Source organism: Scatophagus argus, chromosome 14, assembly GCF_020382885.2.
Source record: "Scatophagus argus isolate fScaArg1 chromosome 14, fScaArg1.pri, whole genome shotgun sequence".
NCBI classification, from domain to species: Eukaryota; Metazoa; Chordata; class Actinopteri; family Scatophagidae; genus Scatophagus; species Scatophagus argus.
In genome coordinates, this window is record NC_058506.1 from 3,440,792 (window position 1) to 3,460,811 (window position 20,020).

The window sequence follows — 20,020 nt, forward strand, 5'->3', positions numbered from 1 at the left end:
TTACCACAGGATACAAAAAAACATCTGTGACGACAGAGATTAGGACTACTTTATATCTTTTGTATTATGTTATCAATAATGTATATCTATTTTTAATACATAATCCAAAGTCACTCGAAAGGTTAATTATGCTTCACTTGAAGGGTTCTAAAAAATCATACAAAAAGTAATTTCAAGCATATAATACATTTAAGTCTGGTTTTCAGATCACAACTAAGAGCCCACAGCCCAGCAGCTGTGACAGGCTCATGACAGGCTTTGGCACATTGGTACTCTGAGCTAAATGCTAACATACGGACAAAATGACAAAGTTAACAAGCTGATGATTAGCAGGTGTAATATGCAGCATGTCTACCAAATGTTAATGTTACTTGCATTTGCTAACTAGCCCTAAACACATTGTACAGCTGAGGCTGATGAGAACAGCTTTAGTTTTGCAGTATTTGACCTGATGAGTGGAAGAAATGAAAAATCAGCAGATCACCAATCAATCAAACTGTTACAGTTAATTTTGTGGGTAACATGGATGTCTGAACCAAATTGCACGGTGATCCATCCAGTAGTTGAGATAATTCAGTGTGGACCAAAGCGGAGTGCTGACTGACACAGAGCCAAGCTGCTAGCACAGCTGCAAACTGGGTCAATAAACAAAACCTGAGAAATGGAAACACTTAGGTGACAAAGACTGTGATTATTTAGTATTGCTGTTTAACATTTAAAGATACCGGACAATGGCAAAGTAATATATTTCTGCCCCCTCCTCACATCTTTCAATTTGATTGCTCTTTTTAATACTGTCCAAACTTGTTAAGAGCTCTTAACATTCTTTTTGGAGATGTAATCCCTTCTGAATGCCAGATGCAGCCCTATTATATTTTTTCTGAGTGGAACATCAGAGCACAAACTCAACAGAGTTAAATTTGGCATGCTTCGTCCTAAATGGCCCTTAGCCCCCGCGGCACAAAGTTCACATCCCAAGCTGGTCTTAGCCAGACTGGTTGACACTGAACTGCCCTTTCTCATTCTACCGGGGATTTTGAGAAATGTTTACTTGAAAAGTTCATGACCCTGCAGATCAACCACAGCGTCATCATTTGTGATGAAACATACAGGAAGTTGGTGGTAAAATACACTTCTTGAAGATGAGATTTTTCACATAAAAGAGTTAGAATTTGGTGAGATGACTGTCAACACATTTTTTTCTGAGAATACGTTAAAGCTAGGGTCAGGTCGACAGTGAAATTAATCACCTCCAAAAACATCACTAAGCACAGAGGGGATTTTCTTCTTCAAAAATAAAAATCTTTAGCTGTATGAGAAAGAACTTCCACTTCTGGGGAGATCTGTGGACGTAAAAGACACTGGCAGACAGGAGATTGACATTGCTAGTTCTCCCGAGCCAGCTTGTAAAACATTTACCCTTGTGCTTATCCGACATGGCAAATATCATCCATGTTCTTTCAGTGTCAGCCAAGATCCCTCAAGCTGACAGGCTGAACTGTGGACCACAGGGACTCTCGATCATCATGAATATTACATTGGGTGTGTTTACATGCTTGCACATGGCCACCATAAGGAAGCTTATGGCTGTTCAAAATAGCTGTCATTGATCTGAGCGGGTATGTGTGTGTATGTATGTATTATTTCCGCCCATTTTTGCAGACTCTCTGCACATAATGCTAATCAGTCATTTAGTCATTTATGACTAATTCCTACCTCATGTATGTAGACTAGGAGGCCATGGGAAGCAGTAAGGGTCAAGAGGCTATCAAGTATAAAAGGAAAGAAAGGACTGCTGCCACTTGTCATATTTACACAAAACATTAGAAGAATGGCCTGAGTGTCATGCTGGGGAGGGGAGGGGGGAGGAAGGTGGGTGGTGTGTGGTTTGTGTGTGTATGTGACGAGAGGGAGGTGGGAGGTGTGTGTGTGTGTGAGGGGGTGCCACAGCTGCAGGCCAACAGTTGATCCTGTCCTGGGAAACAGGATCAGCCAGGTCAGGGCAAAAAGGGGAGCAAAAGGTCGTGGCCCCAGGGGTTAAGGAACAGACTTCACAAAGAGGTACATCTTCAAAAGCAAAGACCCCACTGGGGGAACCGGTATAAGGTTGGGAAAATAAACCAATTTGACCTCCTTTCTCAAAGCAGTTTCCCCAGGTGTTTGCTTTAACCTCCTTACTGTTTGTTTGAATCTCATGTGTGCTTACACTCATCCAAGCAGTAGCATTACAGATATCTTTTAGCAAGAAAGTGATGTTTTACAATTTTATTAATATATTTCGTCATTACGACATGCCAAATGGGGCCATACGACCCATAAAATGCTAATTACACTGTGTGTGTTTGTGTGTGTGTGTGTTTACATAACATGTGAGGTCAAACCATGTGCTTAAAGTTCAAACACTTGTATAAGGAAAGGGTGATCGAACATCTGTGGGCATATTTATCACACCAATCACCATGACGACAAGTGACAAGTGTTAGCTCTGTATGACCTGCATGTGAATAAACAAAGCACCTCACAAGCACACTCAAATCTGTGCATAATAATGCAGTTTGTATTTTCAACAGTTCATGTTTCCATGTATTAAAACCCTTGACCAAGCACATTAAGTGCAGCCATTAAGTTGTTTGTCAGAGAATACGCATCTGTAACGCCAGGAAATAGTTTTTGGAGGCCTCATAACTATGAAATGTCTGTTGTGGGACTTCCAAGTCCTTGGCCTCTTGTTGAGTGATTGGTGGCCCGGTGTGCAGTGCTCACATCCTTTTGGCCTCATGCTGAGGTCAGGAAATCAAAGAGAAGCCGCAGACAAACAGCCGATTGTCAAGTTTTACACCTTGACCTCAGCTTAAAGTTGTGACTCCCTCCTTTATGTTTGCCGATGCTTCAGCAATCGGAGGAAATCAAGAGGTTACTGGCGGTTCAGCCTTGATAAGAATCTTGAAATAGAGAAGTTCACGGAGGGGAAAGGTTACTGAGAGTTTAAAGAGAGTGCAGCCAGTCATGAGGAGTATTAAATAAAAGGGAAGTCAGGGCTGAGGAACTGTGCTGCGATTTCAAAAGTGCACTGCAGACAAAAAGCCGTCTGTTCACCCACTGGACTTCATATTCAAACCCAGAGCAAAGGAAGTTTAGCTTGAACTCATCTTCACCTTTAGTGGAAGTCTCACACTATGAGCTGTTTCTCTCAAATTTATGTCAAGAAAATGATGACAAAATGGACGACTGTCTAGGAGGATTAAGGTTTTGTATTGGCTGTACAATGAAATCTATTATAAGATTTCAGTAAAAGATATATGTTCCATTTTGTAAGGCACATCCTTGGGCATTCAGTGTACATCTGGTGACCTCCATGTGTCCTCCCTCCTTTCAGTGTCTTTCCTGCCTTTGTTAAGACTCAGCACTGTAGTGAACAGCAGCCAACTCAGAAGCAGAAGTTTTAGGGCAAATACAGGACATCCTCTCACTCTACTCTAATGGACCACAGTCTTTGATTACACAAAGTGCAGTTTGGCTTTGAAGTCCTTTTTTTAATAATAATAATAATGATAAACCATATTTGAGGCAACCCAGATATTGGGATGTATGGAATGCAACAGTTTCCCTTTTGGTTATTTGGATCAAGCTAATATGTTCTATGATAACTTGTAAGTAGGCTGTACGTGGCAGCTGAACAAGTAAATAATTAAACACAAGTACTGTTTAAAATCATTTAGAGAAATACAAATGTGTTTTGTGGTGGCACCTGAAAGACTAGAGCTTCTTCAAGATAATGTGACATCTGATATACTTGCACACAAGAAAGACACACGTCTGAATTGCAAGCTAGAAAAAGAGGAACACATTCATACTAGGTCATGCATTTTAGTACTTTATTTCTGAGATATCAGTGCAAATGAACACCAAAAATGAAAACATAAAAAAATGAAATAATGTTTCAGGTCTTCACATGAAAAAAAAATGAAACACCTTTTTTAATATTTGCTGCTACAAATGTATTTTCTTCGATGCACAATGCAGATGTATGATTGTACGTCAATCCCCCACTATAGCCCCGAGCTCTTTCACAGAGCTTTGTTAACCAGTAACAGAAAAGGAAATCACAAAAATATTCAATGCACGTTTATTTTTCACACATTTTAATCAACTTGCTCAACAGTCTGTGGTTATTTAGGGACTGTCCATATTCTAAATGAACCTCTTTCTGTGATAAAAAAGACCTATTTTAAGACTTGACATTTTTCCCCCATCACCAGTAGGGATACACAGGTAGTTCCCATGCGTCTGCATGCAACAGGCAGCAGTGAGGAGAGTCAGACATTATTACACAACACAGCGCAGGATAGATTATCATTTACCACATATAGACACATGCAAAGAACAAACCAACCAAAAGATGGGAATAGCATCCTCTGCCTTTGTATGTACACTTGTACGCATATAATTCATATTTACATATCAGGGCATTAAAAACTAGGGTAATATCTTTTCTTAAACATTACAAAATAGTCATCTTTCATACTGAAAGTACTATTTACACAAATATATTTAACCATTGTGAAAATGTATTAATCGAAGAGACATACTTCATAGGTATATGTATTAAAAAGATCACAAGACTAAATGGATAAAGCAGTATGTGAAATCAACGGAAAAGAATACAGTACAATCAAAATAAGGAGCTAGACACCAAATATCCCTCAAGACACCAAAATATCTTGGTGATTATAGGGGTGCGGGTGCACATATCCAGCTGCTTTGAAAACAAAGATGTACCCGTGGTCTTCTCTTAATTATCATGCAATTCTTTTGATGTTTTGAGTTAAGAGACTGCCACAAAAAATAAAAGATGCTCATAAACCACAACAGTTAAGAAATGCTGAAAAAAACCCACAAACTTGTCAAATTCTCAACAGATAACAATACTGACATTTTTTTATTACATGCCATTAAATTATTCTGAAAAGGACACCAAGGACTTAGTTTCGATAGTGCAAACTCTGGGTGCTCCTTTATATAAAAAGAAAAGAAAAGGCCATGTGCTTCACATTCTAAAGTTTTTGTCTGTATGAAGAAAAGTGGTGCGGGTTTACCCAGGATGAGTAAGATAGGTTTTTCAGACACTACAGCCTTTTAACTGTTGCTCTAGAAACCTGTTTGCACACAGTTGCTCAACTGTAATCACCACCACACATGCTCTGTTGACCCATCTGCTCAAACCTGCACAATCTGCAAACACATCACCACGAGCTTGCACTGTCGAATATTGTCCTTAACAGTTCATTTAAAAAAAAGCATAATCGAATGAGTTGTGACCATTCAAACCCCCACTGATATATTCCTTTGGTAATCATACCACACTGTAAATCTTGAGAAAAAGCAAGACAAAGCATTCATCGTGGTAGGATCCTCACTGAAGCTATTGCAGTGTAAATATTATTTTCAAAGTCCTCTTCTGAATGAATTTATCATGTACATTGTTGTAATAGACCACCGTGCCTGCCCTAGAATGACTGTATTTGGAATCTTATCTAAAATTGATGGGACTTTGTCTATCTGAAAATGTTCTGATGGAAAAATAAATAAATGTCCACCGAACTCAGCGGTAACATTTTTGGAGTCATCAATAATAAAGGTTGCCAGAAATGTTCTTGCTAAATGTTTTATGGAAGGCAACAAAGAGGACATGGAATAGTGGTAGGTGTACAATTTAGATAAAAATAATAAGTGTAAACCAAGACCAACTGTAAAGGAGGACTTCATAATTCACAAAATGAAATATGTAGCGCTTGATAGTAATGATGATAATGGGAAAGGTCAAATTTGTGACAGATGTGTAGTTTTGGCTCTTTCAATTTTGTTAAGCTAGACCTGTTTTGTACCATTGCATGACCTCACTATTTAAAATTGAGAAACCAACGCAAGTATACATTTGAATTTGAACTTGCTCTATTCCACAAAAACAAACAAACAAACAAACAAACAAATTTTCAATCTTTGTTGTTTGTTTCATTAAACCAATTTGGCAAGTCATTAAAAAAGGAAAAGCAAAAGAGTCAATGAATTTGATTTCATTTTGTATTTTTCTGTAGTTGATACAACTTCTATTCAGACAATTGGCTCAGCCCCTGGCTCTCATGGCTGTGCTTTTCATTGTGGGCCGGTGATTGTGAGGTGGAGCTCAGACTGTGATCATAGGCATGCACGTCACTGATTGGCTCTTCTTTAATTCTGATCACAGACTGGGTGCCCTCTGCTTGATCCCTCACCTCCTTCCTCAGCTGAATACTGCCCTTCTGCAACATGTAATACAGGATGGGGTTGGAACGTGAGAGCCGTGGAGAGTCCAGGTTTGAGTCACAACCCTCATCCTCCTCATTCTCCTGACTACTCCATCGCACAGGGCTCTTAGGCTCTTGCTTGACTAGAGTAGGGTGGTCCCGTTTTTGAGTGACTGGCCATGGAGCTGACTGGCGGTTCCAGGGGGTGCTAACTGGGCTGTCACCTGCAGGGGGGGTGGGCAGTGGTCTGAGATTACTTGCAAGCCCTGAGTTGAGGGAACCATGGGGGTGCCAGCTGGGCAGGTGAAGGAAACTGTGATTATGGGAAGGCTGACTAAGAATACTGCCATTGGCCTTGCCATTTGCCTGCAGGACGGAGGGACTGGGTGTCCCCCGGGACTGCTGGGACAGTTCCTTCAGGCAGTTGTCAGAGAGCAGCAGCTGTTTGAGCACATTGAAGCCCCGACTCTCTCTGGTGAGGGTTTCACTTGGTGGGCTCTTGGGTGGAGCCTCCTCTTCCTTCAGAATTCTCTGCTGGCCAGACTCTACCAGAACAGTAGAAGAGGAAAAGGTATTTGTGTCGCCACTGTCCACTGCTCTTGGAGAGTTAATGTTATTCAAATTATCAGTCTGATCAGAGCAGAGGCGTCTCTTCTTGGGACTGGGGCTTGGGTACTCTTTCTGTTCCTCTTTAACTGGCCGAGGCTGTGACTCAGCCTGCATAGCAGCACTAGTATAATAGGTAGCAGTCTGTTGTTTAAGCAGTTGGCTGAGGAGGCCATATTTTGCTATGACCTCGGCGGGCCTTGGTTCTTTTTTAAAGTCTTGCTGAGAATCTGACAGGGGACTATTTTTCCCATAGCCACTAGCTCTCTTTCTGCTGCTGGAGTCCTCAGATATGGCTGAGGATGGCCCCACCTCCTCTGTGATCTCTGTTTTGACCTTTATGTCAAAAGGGGGGCCGTTGGAGCTGTCACAGCCGACAGAAGCACCAGGGCTCTTCTCAAAGCACCCCCCTGCCATCTCCACACTCCTCCTGCCACTGGGCTTGTCTTTGCGGTTGACTGTGGAAGTAGTTGAGCCAGTTCCCAGGAGGAGCTGCAACACAGTGCGCCTCTCTAGAAGGTTCTCAATCTGTGATGAAGGAGGAGAAGATTCCTTCTGACTGAAAGGTGTCCCACTACCTGAAGGTCCATCGGAGAGAGGGGTGGTGGTGGTCCTATGGATTGGAGCATTGAGCCTTTCCAACAGGGCAAGGGGCCTGCTGGCATCAAGCTCCTGACTCCCCCCTTTGCTGGAGGGAATGGGTGGGGAGGAAGAAGCTGTGCCACACTGAGCCAGATTCTGTAGCAGTTTACTGGCACTGAAGGAAGGGTCTGAAGTCTTCTCAGCAGGGAAGGCTTTAGACTTACACAAATCCAGTGGACTAGACTGGACATGGGGGGAGGGGTAAGAGTATGGGGATAGTGCGCTGCTAGTGTCACGGTTAAGCGAGTACAGCGGCTGGGCTGGGGCCACAGGTTTATCTAAGGGGCTTTTTGTCCTGGTGTCCTCCCAGGGCATCAGGCCCTTTGCTTGGCCTTGAGACATGGTTGCCATAGTTATATCAAGTGGCAAATCCTGGTTAGCTACACTTTTATTAACCATCTCATTATTTCTGCGCTCAAGAAGAAGCTGCATAAGTGTGACTTTAGGGTGGGATTTCATGTCTGGGCTCATTTCAGGCTCCTTATTTTTGGATACCTTTGATCCTGATGGCTCTGGCTTCCACTTATTTATTAGAGATTCTGTTAGTTTGTCGAGGCAGGATGTAGAGATAGAGGAGGAGGAAGAGGAAGAAGAAGCAGTGGAAACAACAGTAGAGGATGAGGGAAAGGTGGTGGAGGGTTGAGCAGAAGCTTGAGGAGAGAATGCAGCTGGGGTAGAGGAAAACACTGTGGTGGATGAGGAGAAGGTAGTGGTGGAAGGGGGGGTGGTAGTTTTAGGCCCTGTATCTTGTGTATTGGCCCGTCTTCTCATGGAGAGGTCAATGGGAGAGCAACTCGAGTAGGAACTCTCTGCATCACTGCTGTCCTTTGTCAAGCTCCTCTCCTGGGTGGAGCACTCACTGTCTGATGTAACTGAAGAGGAGCCGCTTGGTGGAAGAATACCACAGCTGTCTTCCAGGTGCCCATTCTTGGTCAGCTGCTTCTGGTTATTGTGGTTGTTGAGTAGCAGGAGCAGTAAACTGCTGCATGTCTGAGGGGGTCGGGTTGGACGTGAGTCAAAGCCTCGCTTCTCCCTAGGTGGCTGGCTGTGAGTGTGGTTTGGAGCATGTGGGGGAGTTGGTGGGGAGCTTTGGCTATGGCCATGCAGCAAAGAGGGGCTCTGTGGACTTGATAGGGCTGTTCGAGGGAGTGCTGTTGTTATTGTAGTTGTTGTTGTCATTCCATTTTGGGTTGTTAAGGAGCTTAGTGTGTTTAGTGTGTCTGGGGCTCCAGTTAGAGTGCCTCCCACACTAGGTGGCCTTTTGTCCTGGCCATGCTGCTGGTTTGCCATGGCGGCTAGTCTCTCACTGGCAGATCTTCCTGAGAGCTGGGCTTTGAGTGCATGCTCTCTGGAGTACTGCTGCAGATGGGCTTCACTGGACAGCAGCAGGGCCAGTTGACTGCAGGCCACACTGGGCTTGGGTGACGGTGCTGGACTTGAACGAATTTTCACCATATTGGCCACAGCCTTCAACCGTTCCGCACAGGACACTGAGTCAGCAGCTGTAGGAGCAGAGGGAGGTGTGGCGCTGTGTGCTGACCGGGGAGATTCTGGGGGTCTGTCTTGACTGTGCCCTCGGCGACTGTAAGGTGTGTTGTTGTGATTCTGAAGTTTGCTCTTCCTCATGAGGCCCTTCAGACGGCTTGAGGCTAACCCATATACAGGAAGTGGCTCTTTGTCCGCAGGTGATGCCTTAGAGGGAGAGGAACACTCACTGGGGGGTTTATTTGAGTGCTGAGACATTGCCACACTCTGAAGCCGCGAGCTGAATGACTGAAGCAGGGAAGCCAACAGGGTGCTCTCCCCAGCATGAGGAGATCCCTCTAGTGCTCCATTTTGCAGCCCGCCCCCTTGGCCATTCAGCTCCACTGGGGGTGAACTCATCCGCTGGTTCCCTGGATCATTCCAGGCTCCAGACCTCAGTAAGCGGGCCTTTTTTAGGTGCTGTGAAGAACCTAGTGTGGGCCCGTTGGTACCAGCCTTGGGAGCTGCAGGGCCATGGTTGGGCAGTTGGAAGGGCCCGCCCACCTTGTCACCCTGCTCCTGGTTGCTGTGGGCAGCCTCAGACCTTCCGCTTGCCGTGGCCCCAGGCCCGGCTACCACTGGATGCATCAGTAAACCTTCCAGATAAGTTAGAACAGCTGAATCCTTGTGTGTCTCAGGGCCAGGCTCCTCCCCATGAGTCATGTTCAATAGTAGGATCCCCTCGTATAGTTCAGCACTGCTACTGAGACAGAAATGTCCACTAGGTCATCTGGTTGACAGTGGCATGTATTTCCTAAATACCAAAAAGAAGGCAGACAATTGCACAGAGTGAGTCTGCAGGGTAAAGGATGCACTGGCTGGATGTGATCCCTCTTTTGGGAACAGTCAGCACTGCCGTGAAACAGCTACCATGGTTGGAGGCAATCTGGGGCAGGTGGGCCTCCCAGGCATTGTTATATGCCTTTAAACACTGTAGAATCCCAGAAGGCCCAGCTCCAGGCTTACGTGAGTAGCAAGCAACGAGTCAGCGGGATTTCACCACAAAGATGTTGACACATTCCGTGGCTGTGGATGTTTGGGATGTCTGTCCTAAGGCCTGGCTGTGGTTCTGTCAGTGGCGCCTTTCAGCTTTGCAGATTTTACATGGGGGACCTATGGGAGTGAGAGAGAAAAAAGGGAGGGAGGGAGAGATTGTTGGGCAGAGAAAAAGAGGAGAAAAAGGAGAAACTGTGTGAGAAGCAGGGATTTGCACAGCACTATATCACATTCATTTCACCACCTCGTCTGCCATCTCTGTTACTTAGCAACATTTCAGATTGACTGCACACGGCTCCTTCTCCTCTCTGCACTCTCCCCTTGCAGCCACTGAACAGACGACAAATGCAGATTAGGCCTGATTGGATCCAAATTGAAAATTCAAGCCCACTACCTTGAAAACATTCAGGTCTTGAGCTGCAAGCCCCTCACAGCGATGTCTTTCAAAAGTGAAGGGCCTTGTGAGAGCTGTGAATAATTTCTTATGCAGCTTGTCATTTCAGTGGATTATCCTCCTCTACCACCTCCTGCTCCTTATGCACTTGAGCAGCATCTCATGCGACGCAACCCTCAGTCTACACAACGCTGGAGCCACCCACCTGCATGCATACAAGTTAGCAAGCTTTCAAGCATTCATGCCTAGACACAAGTCTAAAAATGGCATTGAAGACATACACATACATACTTTCATACACAGTATGTAAAATCATTCTGATGGCTACTCACTGTTTTTATTAACACCTGGTCACAAAGTTTCTGTTTCCTAACCATGAAATGCTTTTAGTCAGAGGACAAAGCAAAACAATAACTGACTTAGTGCTTTTTATGATTTCAGTACAAAGGCAGTGAGAATCAAAGCAAGCATATCACTAAGAGACAAGCTGCACTTGGATGTCAAGTGTGTTTTGTGTGTGTGCGTACGGAGGGGTGGGGATAGCTTAAGGATCAGGTGCACCTGTCACACCACACCACTGTCAGGAGGGCAGCACCGGTGACACAGGGGTGAGCATTGTGCCAGTTGCCATGACAGTGTCAGCAGCGCTGCCCTGAGAGACCTCTGCTCTGAACCCTGTCAGCGTGGTTTCCGTGGATACAGGACATCTCCGACAGTCCTGGCTGCATCCCATAAAGGTTAATTAATACAGAGTTTCCACCTCGCCTCGGCTGCTGTCCGTGTCCTTTCCCGATGCCGTCCTCACCTTTGGTGTCCGCTGAGTGGACCAACATAGCAGGTCACACAACAGGACAGCAGCCCTTGATTATGACGAAAGGCCATGGCAACTCATGCAGCCACCAGCCTAAATACTTCACAGAGAGCAGAAGCAAGGGCCAAAAACAACAGGGCAACAGGCCTCTAATCAGGTTGAAATCCATCTCTGCGGCCAAGGTCCACAGGTTGTCATGACAGTAAGGCCAGCAAGGTGGCCATTTTAATGCCACCTTGAAAATGAACTGGGATTAGAGGCTGGGTTTAAGATGATCAGTGCAAAATTGAGTCCGAAAAGCAGTAGAAAAACCGGATCGGCAGTATTAACAACCAAAAGGTCCACAGGTTGATTAGACTCTTCAGACTGTGGAGCATTGACTAGAAAAGAATAACTTCACTGAGATTGGCCCATAAGCGTCAATTACAGTTCAAGGCCATTTTTAAGCTGTTGACCTAAATCTGACAACAATAAAAGCCAACCTGGTCACACTGGACCATCTGACGTCTGCTGACACGCTAATCTTAGATGCTCAGGATTAGGGCTATTTTCCCGCCAGTGAGCTTAACGCTATTATAATAGAATGCTCTGTAATGCCACATTTGATTAGTACTGTAAACATGTATACTTGTTTACCTTCAACATGGCATGGCAAAGTAACTTATATGTTGTTGTACAGGCCCGCAGTTAGTGAGAGAGAGAGATGTAAATGATGGGAACATTGGGATGGGAAATTCTGTTAATCTCCCTGCTGCTGGCAGTGAACCTTTGGAATTACAGTTGACCTTGTCTATGTTTTTGCCCAAAGAAACTTCAATACAGAGCAGACAAGGCAACACAGGGAGACTATGACACTGCACTATATTAGTATATACACAACAGAGCTGCTGCCTTCACTATCTCCCATTAGGAACAAATAACTCTTTAAACAAAGTGGGGACCTTCAGGCTCTTGAGAGATGTGTAATGACAGAGCTGGTGTTAAAAAGCCCTGCTACAGCAAGGGCAAGAAAAAAAATATGTTGTCCTCAGTGACAGAGCTCTGTTAACAAATAAATGACCTTAATATGGGGAAAGCTGTCCTCTATACTGAGCCCCTAAAGCATACAGCTCTCCTCCTTTCCTCTTTCAGAATGTGTGATGTGCATTACTATTACATTATCTCCCCTGGTGTATACATTGAAAATGACCTTACACATCTGTTAACATGTCATCTCATTGGCGGTGGCACCCAAAAAGCCTGACCTCCACCCCCTTCCCCCACTGTGGGACACCACAGCACCAATGAGCTGCTCTACGGTTTCTGTGGTGATTATCCATTATCCTTGACAATGTCAGCCAATGACAGAGCAGGCACCATTCTAAAGTGATTTTTACCCCTACAGTCAGCCACGTACATGTGAGAGGGAGGGCAAGTGATGGGGAGGGGTGAAAGCTTCATCATCCCCTGGCTGGTGGGCTCTTTATTTATTTCTCACTCTCAGTTTCACTCCTCTTGTACTTAAAAGACACTTGGAACAGGAAAGGTCACTGTACTCTCAACTACTTCCTAAGATATGTGGAATTACCAGTCGGCTGACATGAATGTGGTGCTGCAGATGTCAAGGATTAGATCTCAAAAAGTGACCGTCTCTCCTTCTCTCCACTGACCTCCAGATTACACCCACTGTGCTGTTGCTGACAATGTAGTCTTTTTTTTTATCTTAAAAAACTGAGTTGCTAAATGACCTTCATTGTCAGTAATGGTAATCCATTTAAGCCATTTAAAATGTATGAGACCAAACAAAAGAATTAAAAGGGGGAAGAGCCAAAGGAGCGGCAGTTAAAGTCAAGGTCATTCATGCCGCCAAGGCTTTTCCACTTGATGCAACAGCTGGTGTCCATGCAAAGCTCTGGGCGTTAATAAAAAGTGACAATGCTGCCCGAGCAGTGTGTATTACTAATGTCTGACACCAGCCTGGCAGATGTGTTCTCCCTGCATTTAAGGGGAGTCAAGGTTAAAGGAATTTAAAAGGAGAGGCGATGCCTAAACACTATTATATCATGTAATCTGCAGCCCAGCCCTGCTGCACATACTCAACAGGGTAGCTCACTTACACATGCGGCGTGACCGCTATTTGTAAATTCAATATGGCCTGACGTGATTAAATAAGACAAAACATAAGCTACCTGACCAAACGCAGTTGTTCCAAGGCCTCCACAAGTGAATGAGTGCACCAGAGGAAAGTTGAATTAAAAGCTCTTGTTCACCTTGAGAGAGGTAAACAAGAGAACAACACGCTACCGAACAGCAGGAGAGCTAGAGCAAGAAGATGTTTTCACAGATAAGTCAATCAGGACAAAATAACACTGAAATGCAATACACAGACACATGCACGCCCACACAATGAGAACTAGGGCACTCTGACCCACTTCTTAGGATGCATTGACCAAACAAGTCATGCATAGCACACATGCCTCCATGTGTGCACACAGAAACTCTGTACGCTGTACCCCACATAAAGGAAATGTGATACAAAAATGCTGAAAAGTCAGACCTCTTATGTTAAGTAGCACAGATGGTCAACGGGGAAAAATCATCCAACTCAGAGTACTTTTGAATGTGAGGAGCAATATGTGATGACTGAGTGCTGACATTTCAGACTTGGACAAAATAAGGCTGGAGTGCTAAAGTTCTTGGCCTGCATCTGGCCTCGGATGAGGAGCGCGGGGGTGATTTTAACCTCATCTGTACTCATCAGTACAAAGAGTTCTCGGGGCTGAGAGAGCATAGAAAATTTCATGCACACTGATGAGTCATCTAAGCAGTTGAGAGCCCAGCTGACTGGCAGAGGATCCAGCCAAACTAGCCGGTGCAATGATGATATCACAGCACTGTACCTCAGACCCTTACCTTACATGCCCAGGCTCGCATGGACGTGCTTACAGAAGTGTTTGTGTTGATAGTAAATATTTGTGTGCCATTTGGAGGACCCACCCAAGGGCCATTTCCTGAGTGGCTGAAAATTACTGCATCAATTAAATACACACACATTCCTTCTTAATGAGCCATGGCTGCCATCAATCTATACCTGATTCATTTCTATTGGGCTCTGAGGCAATCTTCTGCTTACATCGTCTGTCCAAAATGGTGCTCATTTCCCTCCCGAAACAACACACATTTTCCATTTGTAAACACCGGGGCTGGAAATAGGAACAGCTGATTGCCCCATGGCCAGCACGCCAAAAGGCAGAGCTAGGCCCTTGAAACAGACTGCAGTGGTGATGTCTGAGGGAAATGGGCCACTTTGCAATTGAGATCAAATGTCCCACTGTCAGGCTGCCCTGAAAGCTGGATAAAACCAGCTAAAAAAATAAAAAAAACTTGGCCTTTAATGAATCGTTTCCATAATATTCTTGGCATCAACCCCGAGAAGGCTATTGCAGTGAGTCAGCAAGATGTCTGTCTTTATTGGGTTAAAAGAGTATTGCTCTTTTTCTTTTAACTGTCAGTAATTTGCGATAGTTTGGATTAATAAGGGGTGTGACTGAGGTCTAAGTGACAGACAAAAGAAGAAGACATATCTCTGCTATCATTTTGCCTTTCATAATGCTCCCATTGACCTACTTTCTAGTTTTTAAATCATCCTAATGCTCTGAGTGAGATTGCAAAAAGATATTACGGGTACAATGGACTGTGAAGGGACATTCCATTAGAATCATCAAAAACACAATCTTTTTCTCCTTTTGCTTAAGCAAGAATATAGTCCTATTCAAACTTACACCATTAAAGAAATCTTTTAAATCAATCGGACACATTTAACCCAATAAAGGATAAAACAATTACGTGTAACCTTTCTGAAAAAAAATCTCTCAAGCAGCAAATTCAGTTGGCAGAGCAGAGCTGAGTACATGCCAATGAACAGGAGACTTCAATAAGATTAGTCCTACACCTGGCCCTGATGCCCGACCCACAGAGCAATAGCTGGTGCAACCAGCAAAACCAGCTTCCCTCTAATTGTTTCTGACGGTCTTAGAATCTGAATTAGCAACCAGGTTAATAACCAAAACCACCTTTAAATAAAAGTTTGTTTGAGGTCAGGGTGGCACAAACATGACCACAAACCTGTAAGCTGAACTGGTAATCTAACTGATTATCTAAGGTGCAAATAACACAGACATGAAAACAAAAGTACAATAACTTAAAATTCTCTCTCTGGATGCCCCCTTACGAGATACAGTTCTAAAAAAACAAACAAAATTAGTAACTGCTGCAGTGCCTATGCTTTACCACCATGCAAGGGGTTTTAGGTGACACTAATAAAACGAGCAACAATATGCTTGCCATCCTGCAACCCCAAAGGATCTTGTACCACCGTGCTGTTACACAACCTGGAGAGAACCCAAGTGTCGACTTTAGACAGACAACCTCAGCCATTTAAGTTAATGTTTTAAGCCCAATACTGCTTTTCAGGAAAACATGATACAAAACAAATTTTAACTAACCAATTATTAAGTCCAGATAATCCATTACATCAGTAATTATTATGAAATATGTTGACTGCAAGGTCAAAAACACCAATAGAGAAAAAAACTTTTTGGAAGACAAGCTCACAACAGTGGTATAGGAAATTGAAGTTAGGCAACACTTCATTCGGTGGACTAAAAAGTGGATTGACAAGCAAAGCCGAACACGTGGATTGGGAGTGTGTCGCACGCCGCCGTGAACGAGGCTGAGCAGAAATACATGGGCCATTAGGATGAAAACTGCAACATGAATTGAAGGTGATGACAATAGTCCATGTTAATCAAAAGCTGTGACAACTTTGCATTTCAGTTTAACACATCAACAAAGACTTGACTAAAGATTAACATGTCCACATGAAGACTAAAACAGAACCGGTTATGTCACTGCAAACCCACTTCCGGAAAGTCTACCTACTCTGATACTCAGAAATATATAGCTTTACCTCTGCCAAAGTTTTAAGACCCACTACCTCTCTTATGAAACATTTTATTTAGAGCATGAGTCACCGCCACTGCTGGCTACTGCACAGTTCAGTATTTAAAAACTATAAATACAAAAACATATAGAAAATACATGATTATTATTATGATTATTATTGTAAATAATAATAATCATAATGAGGAAGGTTAATTAGACAGCATCACAGAAATGAATGTAGTATGATATATGAAGGTCCTTAGCTTTTTGCATCTCTTCAAAATAAGGGGATAACCGACCCCAAAATTACAAAGTGAGACTTCAAAAATGTTGTCTTTGAATCATAACTTTTTCTTTCTTTCTTCATAAATTTTTTGGGACACACCGAGTTATCCCAGCGTTTCCCCAATGACAGCATGATTACTTGAGTGTTACAATACAAGATATGAGGCCCTGCCTGAGCTGTTCTTTGTCTGTTCAATATTTGTGGATGAGCTGCCTTGGTTCAGTAACTCATCACTACCCTAAGATTTACAAAATATGACCAAAGTAATCTCAAGTTTATCCCAGTTCTTTCATTACTGCTTGCTTAAATAGTCTACAACAGCTATGTTTACACAGACTGAGTCAAAAATTTTGTTGAATTTTGTTGAATACCCTACTTGAACAGATATTATAAATGGACTTTAGCAACACATGTCATAATACACCTGACCAGGTGACCGGGCTGTGGTATTAGTAGAAAACCTACAACATTGTGCTGCAGCAGGTCAATAAAAGCTCTGGCCGGTGACATATTGTGAGTTGGGTGGTGCTTGGTTCCGGCTCATCCAGTGCAATAAAATATGTTTCTGGAAAAGTTTTAGGCAAGAAATTAACAATGAACAGGCTAGAGGTTCATGTTTAATCAGCACTTCCTCATTTCACGGTTTCATCTGAGTTTGGTGAGTTGCCCCCTTCCTTGATCAGAGAGAGAGAGAGGGAAACAGCAACTTCTTCCGGGAAATGAGTGGGGGATTCTGGGCAGAGGCAAGAAGTTTGACACTGTTCATTTCATATGTTACCCACATTGCAATGACACAAAGCAAAATTTCCCTTTAAACAGCTTTCAGTGTTCACATTTGGTGAGAGGGGAACCAACTACCGCTGGTTTTCTATCTAAGCAAAAAGGTTAATTGTAACTAATTGCCTTCACCTAGCAGCCCAGGTACAATCAGTCCCTGATTGAGTTGCTACTCTGAGAACCAGTAGAGCTCAGAGCCTGAAGACCAGTACTGAACTCACATTTTTAACGGTGTGTTGATGGAAATTATTAAGTAAAAATTTACTAAATTTCGCAGGGCTTTTCTTACTTTGAAAATGATGAGGTTGCCTTCACCGTAACCAAGAGAAACACACTAACTGTCAGCCTGAATGCAGACAAGCATGGGACCAAGGCTTGCAGGAAATGAGTCTGTCTTCCCTCAGTCAGTCATTGACTACTAAATCAGACATAGAGCAACAGACAAGGCCAGCACCCAACTGCAGCCAGCCTATTATTTCTCTGTCATGAAGGAGATTGAGAGGACAGGGGAAACTATCCAGTGGTGAACGTAGTAAGTTCAGAGTACAGAGTAACAAAAACATTCCACACTAAGCCAAATGCTAACACACCTGTTCTGCTGTGGTTGGGAGGTGAGCGCAGACACAAATCATGCTCCTGTACCTTGTCATCCTTAGCTGTGGAGGCTGATACAGGTAAAGTGCAGTAATCAATTTGCTCTACTGGCAGGAGTGCTCCTTTAGAATACTAATCAGTTTTCAGCCCTCCCCTCTTCCCTCATTCTCGCCATCCCTCCGCCACCGCCCTCCCCTCTGCCTTTCTCCTTCCTCGTTCACCTTTCTCATGACTTGACACCCCCCTCAGTGCCCCAGACCTGACCAAATGCTAAAGGAGGGCGGGCTGTCTTCTCCACAGATAACTGCTGCCACTAATCAAGCCTACGTGCACCGGGGCGTGGGATTAAAAGAGCTTGCACAGCTTGACTCAGGCACTGAATGGTGTTAGCGCGTACACATGCACACACGCGCAGGCAAATACACACGAGGTCAGAATAAAAACTTATAGAGAAGCCAGCAGCGTCTCGTCCTAGAAACACACACATACACACAAGCCTCAGACGAGCAAACAACACAACAAGGTCAACTTAAAAGCTGATGTTAGGTGAACATTCTCAGGCTATAAAAGAACACACACAAGAAGATTAGATCTAAATTTACTTCGCCAGTCAAAACGGGACTCGGTGGTGAGCCACCCATCTCTATCTCTCAGAACACATGTCACGCAGGGAGCTGCAGTGTTGTGCGCATCTAAAGCGAAAAAGAGGAACAAACTCGACTGTGAATTGACAGGGCCTTAATTCCTGTTCTTTTTTTTTAGAAAGAGAGAGATGGCTTACAAGGGGGGGGTCTCTACACCATATCAAACACATACCAGAGTTGCCTGGAGGCTGTAACAAAGCGTCCTCAATGTTACACACACTGCACACACTCATACAAATATACAGGCAATAGGAGCGTGTGTGACAGAGGGAGAAAGACAACGCCACCCTATGCATCAGCAGGGATATTTCATTATGTACATAACGAGTGCCATTAATCGCTCTTAACAAGAGGACACAACCTCACCTTGGCAGTCTCACACACACAGCAGGAAAGGGGGGGGGGGGTATGGAAATATCTACAGTGCGCACAGAAATTAAAATTCACCACACTCAAGAATCTGCCGCCTCCTTTTGACCGACCACATCGCGGCCCGGGGGCGTGTGGAGGCAAGCCAGGAGCCATATAGAAGCTGCTCATCTGATAGACACATAAAAACATGTAAAAAAAAAAAAAGAAGAGGAAGGGAAGAGAGGAAATAAATATATAAATAAAAGTGGGGGAAAATGCCGCAGTGGCGGTTGCCAGCGGGGGCTGATGCCCTTGACATACTGACATGGGGGGGGGGGCTACTGTCATGTGACACTCTTGTTGTTCGCCTGCTCACCCACCTGTCCACCCGCATGCCTGCCCGGCCACCTGGCAAACACTGCCCCACCCACACAAATACACATACACACACACCCATCCTAATATCTAGCCCACCTTCGGGCGACCTCATCCTCCTCTGACCTGACGCCACTTGCCCCCCCTCCTCCACCTATGCCCACTGCTGCCACCCCCTCCCTTCCCCACCGCTCTGCAGTCCTAGCACCCTGTCCGCTCCACCCCTAGTGCTCTGTCTTCCCCCTCCCCTCTCCCTCCCCCGCGGCTGTGCAGCAAGGTCAGGCAGGTCACCGTGTCCTCATCTGTAATCCGCTGCCATTCGTCAGCAGCCCCGGCCCAGGCTGGAGGAGAGAGAGGAGAGGCAGGCGCTCCGACGAGGGGAGAATGCCCAATTAGGCAGCTGTCACACACATGCACACACACACACACACACACACACACACACACACACAGAACTCAGCACAGCAAAGCAGGAGAGAGAAAGATAGGAAGGGAGGGAGGGAGGCTGCAAAATCAGCCTACTGTCCACAGACAGAGGGGGGGTTGGAGGGCGTACATGTATCCTTTCAGCTGTGAGTGTTTGTGTATTGTTTTGGGGGTGTGTGTGTGTGTGTGCGTGCATATCACAGTTGGAGGGTCAACTACAGTTTAGACATGTATGACTACAATCTGAGGCATGTCAACAGGAGGGGCAGCAGGGTGTGCAGACTTTTGAGGATTCAGAAGTTAAATGAACTTTTATGACAGGGCAGCTGTTATCTCAAAATGAAATGAGTGCTGAGTCCTCTGTTAAGTACCTCCCTTATCTATAAC

General features: G+C 44.4%; 1 protein-coding gene across 1 annotated transcript in view; it reads right to left on the bottom strand.

The window, feature by feature from the left end:
* Positions 1 to 3,540: 3,540 nt before the first annotated feature.
* The window catches only part of nrip1b (nuclear receptor interacting protein 1b), a 35,546-nt gene continuing 19,066 nt past the window's right edge, over positions 3,541 to 20,020 (bottom strand). The window contains exon 2 of the mRNA XM_046410030.1: positions 3,541 to 10,169. Coding sequence (XP_046265986.1) covers positions 6,108 to 9,719 — 3,612 coding nt within the window. The 5' untranslated portion in view covers positions 9,720 to 10,169 and the 3' untranslated portion in view covers positions 3,541 to 6,107. The remainder of the gene's footprint in view (positions 10,170 to 20,020) is intronic.